Source organism: Pagrus pagrus (genome assembly GCF_965226575.1).
Source record: "Pagrus pagrus genome assembly, chromosome: 9".
NCBI classification, from domain to species: domain Eukaryota; kingdom Metazoa; phylum Chordata; class Actinopteri; order Spariformes; family Sparidae; genus Pagrus; species Pagrus pagrus.
This window is the reverse complement of record NC_140193.1, coordinates 25,443,668-25,455,999: the sequence shown is the minus strand read 5'-3', so window position 1 is coordinate 25,455,999 and position 12,332 is coordinate 25,443,668. Positions and strand designations below refer to the sequence as shown.

At 40.3% G+C, this 12,332-nt stretch overlaps 1 protein-coding gene across 6 annotated transcripts in view; it reads left to right on the top strand.

Annotated features, from left to right (window-relative positions):
• Window positions 1-12,332, top strand: part of sema5ba (sema domain, seven thrombospondin repeats (type 1 and type 1-like), transmembrane domain (TM) and short cytoplasmic domain, (semaphorin) 5Ba) — a 188,035-nt gene that overhangs the window by 123,191 nt on the left and 52,512 nt on the right. For all 6 annotated transcript variants that reach the window (XM_084361449.1, XM_084361451.1, XM_084361450.1 and 3 more), the window contains exon 9: window positions 7,459-7,744. In XM_084361449.1, coding sequence (XP_084217575.1) covers window positions 7,459-7,744 — 286 coding nt within the window. The remainder of the gene's footprint in view (window positions 1-7,458; window positions 7,745-12,332) is intronic.

Genomic DNA, 12,332 nt, shown 5'->3' with positions numbered 1-12,332 from the left:
GGTCAGCGTTTGCCAATTGAAAGTAGTACAACAACTGAAAAATACTTCTAGAACCAGCAGCTCCCGCTTAACTGCTACATTAGAGCCCCAGACTTGACCCACAGCTATATTTTTCATTTATTTCATCCTTTGTTGATCATGAGTTGGCGAGGCTGATGCTGCACAGTTTCCCTGTTCTCACTGGGCATTGTGCATCTGCTTACAACACATGACACGCAGTCAGCGAAAGAAAGAGAGAAGTAAATAATATTTGAAAACGATGAAAGCAGAGCAGAACTCTCAGAGACGAGGTGATTCTGCTGCAGCCAGAGTGGTGTGTGTGTGTGTGTGTGTGTGTGTGTGTGTGTGTGTGCGTGTGTGTGTGTGTGTGTGTGTGTGTGTGTGTGTGTGTGTGTGTGTGTGTGTGTGTGTGTGTGTGCGTGTGTGTGTGTGCGTGTGTGTGTGTGTGTGTGTGTGAGGGGAATGAGACAAAGAAAAAAAAATCATATTAAATGAAATAACGAGGGCTGCAATTAATGATTATTTTCATCATCTGATATTTTCTCAAATTATCCATCAAACATTTAGTCTTTTAGTCTTCAAATTGCTTTTTCTGTCTGTTCAGCTTCCAAAAAACCCCAAAAATATTCAATTAACAATGAAATGAAACTAACGAAAGCAGAAAATTGTCTAAGAGACTGTTTGAGAATCTCAAAACAATAAATGCTTAATGCTTTCTGCTTGATAAAAGACCTAATCGATTAATGCATTATCAGAGGTGTTGATGATTAACTCTCCATCCTATGACTAATGCATTGCACAATCAATCACCAGCACTAAATGTAACAAACACACATTCACTTATGTCAGGGCAGCTGTATTCCGGTGAGAGGCAGGTTGTGAAAGCTTTGGACTGCAGAGAGTTGACGAGAATAAAGCAGAGCCAGGGATGGGGGAGTCGCAATGTGGCGATCAAATGCAAGCAAAGATGGTAGGTGGGAGAGTGTGAAGCTGTGTGTGTGTGTGCGTGTGTGTGTGTGTTTGAGAGAGAGAGGAGGGATGAGCAAGGTGCTGGGCAGGGAAGAGGATGAGGATGAGAGGGAAGCACAGGAGATAGACTGAGGAGTCAGTGAGCAATGTAATTATTCCTCACGGCAGGGAGAGGGTGAAATTACAACACAGCATGCTTCACACCACCACTGTGTGTGCATGTGAGTGTGTGCTTGAGTGTATATGTATTTAGACTGTATGCAAGCCACATGTGCTTTCATGTGTGTCCAAGTTACGTGTGTGTGTGTTTGGTTTGAGAGCGACACACACGCACAAAGAGCAAGTATGTGGGAGGGAAGAGATGAGTAGCAAAGTAGATAGTGTCCTCATCAGCATAATCACAGCTGGCTGCACACACAGTTAAACACACATGTTGCACTGTACTCTAGCCACACACACAAACACACACACTCACACTCACACACTCATGTCCATGCCTTCACAGACAAAGGCTGCTTTGCTTCATGGCTTCTGTGAGGGTTATGGAGTTGTGTTCCCGGTGGATTTGGGGTGTGAATGAAAATCTCATTTCCAGCTCTAAGCCGCTCCAGTTCAGGAGAAGCGAAGGCAGGGAGGGGGTCCTGGATCTAATCAATCTGTTCCCTTATTGGATTGGTAGCCTGCCAGGCACCGGCCAACTGTGTCCCATCATGCATCTGAATGACACAGGGAGCTATAGAGTTTCCTGTGAAATAACCTAAACAATTCCTCTGCACTTCTCTCAGTCCCCTGAAGACTTTACATGTAACAACATATTTATTTATATTTCCGTTATTTGCTTTCTCTCCCCTCTCTGGTTTCATAAAGTGTGTTTGATAGTGTCCATGTTTAGTCCCAATATAATCATGCTTACACATACAAACACATTTCAGCCTGTCTTAAACATCAAACACCGAATTTGGTACCCAGATAGCTTTTTTAGCAACATAACAAGAAAATGTTTTTACACGTTTCTCACATTTTTCAGACTGTTCTCTGCCGACACAACGGGTCAGACTGAATGTATCTGCAAAACATTCACATCTCATTTGTTTTCCCAATTCCTGACAGGCAGAGAGCATGGCTGAAGTTTATGGGCTGCTCACATCAGCTATTTTACTCAACAAATCAGCAGCTAATTCATCAGCTGACAGGTAACATCCCATCATATTGATACAGGTGCACACGGTGGCCATTACACCCTGACTATTCTCACTATTACTCTGCTGATATCTCCGTGCAAACGCTGTTTGCTGCAGCAGCTCCCTCCACCACTGTAACGTCGTCCTCATGTGCTCAGCCCTCAGTATAGTTGACTAGATTTAATATTGAAGTACATGTTTATTAGGGTGGATTAGTTCTCCAGCAGAATTCTTGCTGCTTCAACAGCTTCCTCAGAAAGCAGAGCCATATTTACAGCAACTGTATTATGTTTCAGCAACTCAGAGTACTTGTTTGAAGGTGCAGTGTGTAGGATTTAGGGCGATTTAGGGGCAGAAATTGAATATAATATTCCCAATTATGTTTTTGTCACCTGAAATTAAGAAGCATTATGTTTTTGGTACCATAGAATGAGCCTTTTATATCTACAGAGGGAGCAGGATGACGGGTCAAGCTTCCTTACAGACTGTACAAACCATGCCCCCTCTACGGCTGTTACAATATCAGATTTTCACTTTGTGATTATCATGGCCAAAAAAATTCACGACAATGATATTATCGTGATATCTTTAGAAATTTGAAAACAAAAATGCTAGCAATCAAATTAATCTTTAACTTAGTTAACTGTGTGTTTTGTCTCTTTTTTGGCAAATAAATTACCCTCAGTATACGAGTGTAGGGAGCTGGAGAGAGTCTGTGACCATAACTGACAAAAAGAGACACAAGTAACAATTTTATTCAATTTCTAGTGAAAAGGCAACCACAAGAACTCAAAAACAAAAGACGCACAAGGCCGAACAGCTCCACGAGATTATTCACATGATGTTATAATATGTGTTTTATTAACACGCTATCAAATATCATTTTTTAATCTCACGGTTGTAATGAATATCATGATACCACGACACCCCTAACCCTTCCGGAGAACGCCGACGCTTTGGTGTCAGAAGAAGACAATAGACCACAGCAGATCAACAATAGACTGAAAATGTAATTAAAGGTAACTATGGGGCAGAGAAATAATGATAACCATAGTCCATGTGTTTGAAGGACATTAATATATGACTGCAAATAATGAGGTTGAATTAAAAAAAAAAAAAAAAAATTCCCCAAGGGCATTAATAAAGTATGTTTTCTTCTTGTTCATCATCTGCTCCTTCTTAATCAGTACGCACAAAAGGTGGCTCAGGAAAAGCAAAGTAATTTGTAAAATAAATATACTTGTAGGTATTTTAGCCCATCTTTCCCGTGCCAGGCATAAGATGATCTCGTAAGTAGTTGGTAAATCAGTAAAATGGTCCCCCACTGATGAGCAGTTGTACAGTGTATATACCAACTAGGGCTTTTATTATGAAAGGTACAAAAACAGAAGACTATCTGTATGCACTGCAGTTGTGAGCACAATTAAAGTATGCCATCATCATCTATGGAGCCTTGTGTTGTTAATTTATCATCTTCAGAATTCATTTTAATTAATTTGACTCCTTGGCTAATATTTATGATTATGACAATGTAGTTTTTGGCCTCTTCAGTTCAGTGTCCTTTAACGTCCCTCACAGTCGGATGTGGCTGCAGCTGGATACACTTGGTGTTTCTTGGACAAACCATCACTGGCTCTAGAGAGGGCCTTTCATGTGCGTTTTTAACAGTCACAGTAGATGAGGGTGAGGTGAGGTGAGGTGAGGTGTGTTCAGTTGGTTGCAGTCTGCAACTTCACCACTAGATGCCACTAAATCCTACACACAGGACCTTAAATGTTTGGGGATGACAGATGAGGTGGGATGTGTTGTCTTTTTCAAGAACCACAACAGTGACATTTTTCTGATGTTAACCAAGTGTTTTAGTTGCTTGAACCCAGAAACACATGGGACACAGAATGTGACCCTCAGTCCCAGCTGCCAAAGTCATGTGATTTGTTTGCCCAGGGAGAAAGAGATGGCACTGAACACAATCCTGGCAGAAAATATATCTCCTCCAAAGCCTATTTGGCAAAATCAATCAGAAGAATACAAACATATAAAGGTTGCAGCTCTTGCAGTCTATTCAAGCCTCCCACTGTTATCCAGAACAGAATAATGTACACAACTAAACTGACTAAATACAACAAAGTGCAACAAAAATGAATGAGGACTAAATAAAAAAGACACAACCCATCCCCCGTTTATTAATGGATCATTTTAGTATCCCTGCAGGACGTGTTTATGTGAATATTAAATAGCTTCGCCCTTTATACTCTGTGTTTGATCTAAAACGTCATGTGATGTTAGTGATGGCAGCTTCGCTCCTCCAGCACCCAACTCGCCTGCCAGATCGAACAATCTGTTTACCACTCAGCAGGATGCTGGAAAAACTCTAACCGTCACATTTGCACCCACGCAGCTTCAGTAATGTGATGCAGAATCTGTCAGCTCCGCCTGCCCTTTGCCTGACACTCGTACAGTATGCATAAACACAGGTATGTAAACAAAGAAAGACTCCAGTGTACATCGACGTAATGGCTCAGACGTGCTGTATACACGCTTATTATATAGGTGGTACATGCATAAACACAATTAGCTCCTTCACATGGCCTTCAGCTGGAGGAAGAGTCGTTCTGACGCATTACGATGGTCGTCCTTCTCCTGCAGTTGCAGTAATTAACAGTCACCCAACAGGCGTGACACCACTCACTTGTTCATCTGCATGCTTGTTAGCACCAATTAAGTGTCTAAATGTGGATGTACATGACAGTGATTGGTTCGACAAGTTGTTTTTGTCACAGTTACAAACATTCAATAAGACCTTTTGGTGTCACACGTAATAATGATTATAATGTTAATAGTGAATGGGCTGGGTTTGTTCTGTTTTCTTTATTGACATTATGTCTAGTTAACAGTTAATAGTTTGATTACGATGTAGATGGAGGGTGCAGTAATGAGGGCCTCCTCTTCATTAAATGTAAACTGATCCGATCACCTGTTAAATTAGACACCACTCCCATCCCACTTTTAACACGCCTGCTCCACATATTTGCACATTACTGCAATTATCAGGCTGTGAGGACTTCTGCATTATTTTCAGAAAGGTTTGGAACTGATTGAGTGCCTTCACCTGCGATCTGTCCAGACCATGGGTTGTTTTTGTCTCTTTCATAAATATAAAATGGAATCAGGAGGCTGCTGTGTGTGTGTGGACAGGGGTTTTGTCTCTTCCTGCTCCATTTCAAAATCTTATTCCCTTATAAAAAGCCTTGCTAGCCCCTCAGGCACATTCCATCATGGCTGTTAACAAGATGTCCACTCTGTGTGTGTGTGTGTGTGTGTGTGTGTGTGTGTGTGTGTGTGTGTGTGTGTGTGTGTGTGTGTGTGTGTGTGTGTGTGTGTGTGTCTGTGTGTGTGTGTGTGTGTGTGTGTGTGTGTGTGAGAGAGAGAGACAGAGAGAGAGAGTTTGCATGGGGCTGTTTACAACATCAGCATCTTTTTGTTTTCTTCTTTATGGATGAGAATCTGTGCAAATTAAGGTTTATTCCTCCATTCATGTTTGTGCTCGCACGCAGTATGTGAGTGTGTGATATTACTCCAATAAATGAGTCTCAGTGGGAAACACAAGTGACAGCAGCAGAGGAGTGTTTTCTCTGCTTCGTTTCTGCACACGAGTAGTACCGGCGAGAGAGAAAACACATCGGTAGAAAACATTAGAAACAAAACTGTGATGAAGTCACAGTGAGCTCAGAATCAAAACAGCAACAAGGATGTTTCTTTTTATGCCTCTGTGCCGGCAGAAGCGCCAATATTTCTTTTCATAATATCAGATGCAATATTACCTTTTATTACTTCTTAATATCATTTTATATAAAACCTTTTCTATTTCAATTTTTATTGTTATTCTGTTCTGCACTGATGTCAGCAATTATTCTGTTTACACATTTATTATCAGTCTCTTGTGTTTTCCTACTTTATTCTTGTGTCATTGTATTTTTGAGTCCTCTGGTGCAAGAATTTCCTTCTGGATGAATAAAGTTATATTTTATCTTATGCACTTATCACTCCTCTGTATGAATAGTATGTTTCTTACTGGAAATTATTCCCTGGAATCATACATGTCAAATACGTTTATTTGCCCCCAAAAATAAACGTTATACCTTTAATAAAATACCTCTACTTTTCACTACATACTTTATGATATCTGCACAGACATGGATGTAAACGACTTGACTGTGGTAATTCTAGTTGAAGCATGTTCAGTTGCAAGATAAAAAATCAGAAATATGACAAGAAGGTAGTTAATTTGTTCATGAAACAAGTGGGATTTGAGAAGGAATTAATCTTTAGTTTTATATAAAGAAAACTGGCTTCATATTTGATGTTACATGTCAGCTTGATAATCACAAATCTATCCTACCTCCATCCATCCATCCATTCTTCCTCAAAACATTTTTTCTAAAAATATATATATATATATATATTAGTAGTTAAAATGAAAAGTGTTTCTGCAAAGCTCTTAGGATTATCCAGAGTAACCAGGACATTGTTTCTGCTTTTGAGCTTTTCAAATGTAATTTTCAATGCAACGAGCAGCACAAACAAAATTCCTCTGGCCTCGATTGTACTTTAGGTGTCTGCAGAAATGCCATATTAAAATGTCAAACTGTCACCTCACCACTATCTGCAATGCTTAGATAATTAAAAGGTAAGTGTGAAAATGTGATTTGAGGAATTAGGGTGAACTGATCCTTTAAGCCATCACAAAGACTTTTATGTGAAATGCAGACGTCAATCAGCCTCTCTGTGTCGGATGTGTGCGGACTCACAAGCTTAAGCTCCTTCCTGCACGCTCACAGTGGTGAATTAGTATTCTGTGATGAGTCATGTGTTTACAAAGGATGACAGTAATGTCCCTTTCAAACTGTTATTCAGTCTGCTTTACGTGATAACCCACCCAGCATGGAGGGCCATTAATCATCGGCTGTGTCATCCAGGGCAATAAAAGCAGCCGGGGCATCCAGTAAAACAGACATAGCTCCATGGATTTACCATCAAAACATCAGACGGATTTATTAGTAACCATTTTTTCTCTTTACCTCCTCCTCCTCCCTCCAAACCTTCACCTCTCATTTACACATTTGACTTTGAGGCTGTTTTTCCAAAACATCTCAAACAGGAGAGCAACAGCAGAATTTTGAAGTTCATATTGCAATCAATAATGAGTACAGAGGTCAAAGCAACATCTAGAAGATAAATGTTGCAAATATATCTGTTTCCCTGGAGTCACCATGATAATGATCCTATCCCTTCTCCTCCCTCCCGGCAGAGCCCCACTTCATCTCAGCCTATGACATCGGCCTTTTCACCTTCTTCTTCCTGAGGGAGAACGCAGTGGAGCACGACTGCGGGAAGACGGTCTATTCTCGTGTGGCGCGAGTCTGCAAGAACGACATCGGCGGGCGATTTCTCCTCGAGGACACCTGGACCACGTTCATGAAGGCGAGGCTCAACTGCTCCCGCTCCGGGGAGATCCCCTTCTACTACAATGAGCTGCAGAGCACCTTCTACCTGCCTGAGCAAGACCTCATCTACGGCATCTTCACCACCAATGTGTGAGTGAACGCATGTGGACATATGTTAAATTACTGCAACCAGTTACACAGGAAGGGTTTGCTAATATCACTGTGTTGGTGTTGTTCCTGGAACATTACTGAAACTGACAATCATGTTTTTATAATGTCATAGCTCCCCGACTCGGGGGAGAAAAAGTGGAACAAGTCTAGGTCAAAATCTAGTATATGTCTGGACCGTGTCTGGTCAAGGTGCGAAAATGTGGCCAAGTCGTTACTGGTGTAGTCTGTGGTAGAGTTTACAATTAGAATTCCTGGATATTAAATACTCATGTGCAAAAAAACTGGCAGAATATTCCTTTTTCAGGGTGCGGTAACTTAGGAATCAGCTGCAGGCAATTTGGGAAAACCTCTGTAACACTGAGGACGTAAGAGGAAACAGTTTGGTGTAAAGAAATGTCCCCTGATGGAGAAATAACTGTTCGTGCAGACTTAATTTGAAAGGACAATACTAACACTGGACAGGAGAAATTATCGTTTTAAACACATGTTTAACGTTTTATAAGGGTATATTTAAACCTCAAACCTCCTAAACCTAACCAAGTATGTTTGTTCCCTAAAAAAATAAGTGACCTCAGTGTATAATTATTGAGTCAGCTGTATGATGATATGTTCTCAACAGGATTTGAATCTTGGTCTCCTGAGTGAGACAGCTGTACTGTTATATACAGTACTCTCACTCACATGTTTAACTTTGTGAAAGTTACACCAGTAACGACTTGGCCACACTGAGCCCACTCAGCCGTGATGACTCGCTCCAGATGTGGTTTTCATCACTGTTTTGTACGTTGAAATGACGTTCCAGGAGCACCAACACAAGTGGCATAGATAAAACCGCGTGATTGGTCCATTGCACCGAAGGTCTTGGACCAGGACCTTGGATCAGGTCATAAGTTGGTCACTCAAAACTTTTAAATAACTCTTAATGTGTTATTATTCTGTATAGAGTTTGAACTTCATCAATCAATCAAAGCTCAGTGTTTAGACCTTTCACAGTTGAAACACTCGCTCACTTTCCCCAGGACAGTCATGATAAAGTTGGTTTATTTAAAATACAGATCTGTGAGCATTAATCATAAAATTTCAAATTTATTAGATCCTGTGTTAATATCTTTTGGGAGAAAAACAATTCCTCCCAGATTTACACAGTAACAACCAAACAGAATCATTCGATATACATGTACGTCCATATGTCCAAGAAGTTATACATATAGGGAAGCATAGCAAAGTCCAAGGTTCATTTAATTGTCATTCTACAACACAGGGATGTACAATGAAATGCCACTTCTAGTCCATTTATACTAATTATTCTAGTCCATAAATATTTTTTATGGCGGAGTGTTGAGGCTGACGGTCTCACAGCCTGAGGACTGAAGCTGCTCACAGGATGACTTCCATTCATCTTCTCTAGAGGATGACAAGGACTTAACACTGAAAAGACTCAGAGCCTTGTGACCTTCTTTCTAGTACTTACCTACCTGTGGACAGTGATGGAAGTACATTTACTCAACTACGGTACTTAAGTACGTTTTTAAGGGTACTTGTACTTTACTTGAGTATTTCCATTTCAGCTACTTCATACTTTAACTTCACTACATTTTGGAGGCAAATATTAGACCTTTTACTCCACTACGTTCATTTGATAACTTTAGTTACTATTTACTTTGCAGATTGTAAAAGTAGTGCAATTTGAAATTAAATTATTTTATTGGCAAGCAAATTTTTTTTTAAAAAGCACAGATTCCCCTTGTTGGATGAAAATAGTATAATAAAATAAATTTTTAAAAAAAGAAAAATTCCAATAACCAGAAAAATGCTGAATATTGGATCTGATAATCGTCCAGGCCATTAGTCAGTCAAGCCTTAGTACACAGTGTGAACTGTACATACGTTTAAATATATGTAGAATGTATCTTTTACTTGTACTTCTGATACTTAAGTCCAATTAACATCAGTTTCTTTAAGACTTTTACTCAAGTATTTTTCGTATGGGCAACTTTAACTTTTGCCAAAGTAATCTTTTCAACACCATATCTTTACTTGTATGACTTTTGGGTACTTTTTACAACGCCGTCAGGGGAGAAGTTGAATCCTGCCTCTCACCTTCTGCTCCGTCACCTGTTAAGCTGTCGGTATTCGCCACCACATGGCTGCTCTCCATCAGCCTGCAGCCATCTTTAGCAGTACAGCAAAAGAGAAAGTGAGGGATGTTAAAGAGACTGAAGAAAAGAAAATCCACAAGGATAAAGAAAGAGAGGGGGCAGAAAGGAAATGAGAAGAGGTAATGAGAAAAATCAGCGAGCTCCGAGCTTTTGTCTGTCGTCCTTTGTCTCCTCATTCCTCAGTTTTTACAACGCTGCCTGTAGATATTACTGCATGCAATGGCAGCAAAGGAAAATCCCCTACATGCTGCTATGTGTATGCTGTCTGTTGTTGTCAGATGTGTAGTTGTAACATTAGAGCTCCTCTGCACTTGATGCTCCACCTGTGGAGTGCTGCTTTGTATGGAGACTTTCACTGGCTGGTGGCTACAATTTATTTATACTTCCTATGATAAATAATAATCCATGCTAACACTCGTGGGTCCCAGCAAGTATTTTTCCTGGAGTAGAAGGGAGTAGATTTGATTAAAATTCCTGGTGATCTCACTTCTTGGTATTTAACCCTTGAACAGATCACTCCACACTTTGTTATATATGTAAAGGCACATATGCACACACAAACAATTAGTCAACACCTTGTTCATTACTGAAAACTATCACTTATCACTTATTTTAAAAGCTCTAACCTTTATTATTCCTCCTCTGGGAGCAGTAATCTGTTATACACTCCTAACTCATTTCCTTTCCAGTCCCAAAACATGCAGTTGCGTACTTCCTTAAAGGGCTTAGATCAGATAATCAATCTCAATAGGCCTGAGTAGCAGTGGGAACCTGATAGCATTAATGCTATGATTCAAATTCAGTAGAAGGCAGCAGGGGGAATAACTTCAGCTAGAGGAAATGTTTTGAACTTTTCTGACATTTATCATCTAAATGAGCTCAGTGTGTGGATGATTGAGACAAATTGGAGAATGAAGGTGGGAATATCTTTAGAACAGCTCATCTTGTTCGTCTGCCGTGTGGCCTCTGGTATGTGTTTAGAGTGACAAAGCATCTACACAAATATTGATTGAATAAATACAAGCTCTCAGCCGTACACAACACAAAGAGACAGAGAACAAGGTGGTCCTTAAGCGTCTGTACAGCTGATGTAATGCAACCTCTCTCTATGCATTGCTCCGCACTGTTGAAGAGAAAAAAGATGAACAACTCCACCAAAACAAGCTGCAGCTGTGCTGAAGAGCCCCTTCAACGCCAACAAGAATATTAATGGGGAAACAGTGACACACACACCAAAACACTTCAGCTCCAGCTTCTTCTCATTTAGCCCTCGCATTTCATCACTTCATACTGTCTGCTACGCCGACACTTTCCCACCTATACAGAGAGAGACAGCTTTCCAGAGTTTACAGCCTCCCTGCTGCTGCTAATGATCAGTGTGGATGCATGCAGCTCTCAGCAGAGCTGGATATGCAGGCTGACTCACACTCCCTCTGCTGTCTGATTGTTCCAGGTGGGAGTGTCACACACTTCATTAGAGAGGGGAAACACTCGGAGCCAAAGTGTGTAGATTAGAGGTCTCTGTGTGCATTTTAAGTTTGGTGTAAGTGTAATCGCATCACATAATGTCTGGTCAGTCTGTCCAACAGCATAGTCCAGAGCAAGATTTCAACAAGATATTGTTTTTAATAAATACTCTGCAGATTGTCATGAAACCTGTATTAATATTTGTGGTCCCCAAAGCAATGTGCTGAATTATTTCAGTGACCATCTATCTAGAGTTTCTCCTGAAGCAACTCTTCAGACAAAAAGCAAGTAATACACATGTTGTGCATTCGGTCCAAACACTTTTGTATTGTGCAGTGATGAACATAACAGCTCGAGGGTCCAAAGAACACTTAAAGAAAAAGTTCAAGATTTTGGTAAAATATCCTTATCTGCTTTCTGTCTGAGGGTTGGATGGGAAGATCAATAACGGGGGAGTAAGGGCACATTACACGTGGATTTGACTGAATCTATGGCACACCTGTCAACAAAATTGCCTTCTTCACACATAATCAGCACTCTGGATGGGCAGTTAAGACACGAGGTTGCACATTAAAAGATGCGGTTTGTTTTTATGGTGGCACATGCCTGACAAATCACGCTTGTTTTAGTTCAGGCACGATCTCTTTCTCTCCATTTATCCACACAAAACAGAAATAAAAGCCTCATAAGAGACAGAGGAAAAAGGGAGCGAGCACAAAGCAAATCTACTTTTCTTAGTCTGTATTTCACTGTGGTTACTTGTTAAAAAAAAGTTAGCAAGTTACGCTAAAGTATGTTGCCAAACAGCAGATTATATGAATGTTGAAATCATCAAGCATGTTTGGTTTTTGTGGATTCTCTCTAACAAACTGAAATGCACTGAAACACGTGTTCACATATGAACGTCAAATTGAATCTAAAGTCATCAGATCTGCTACTTG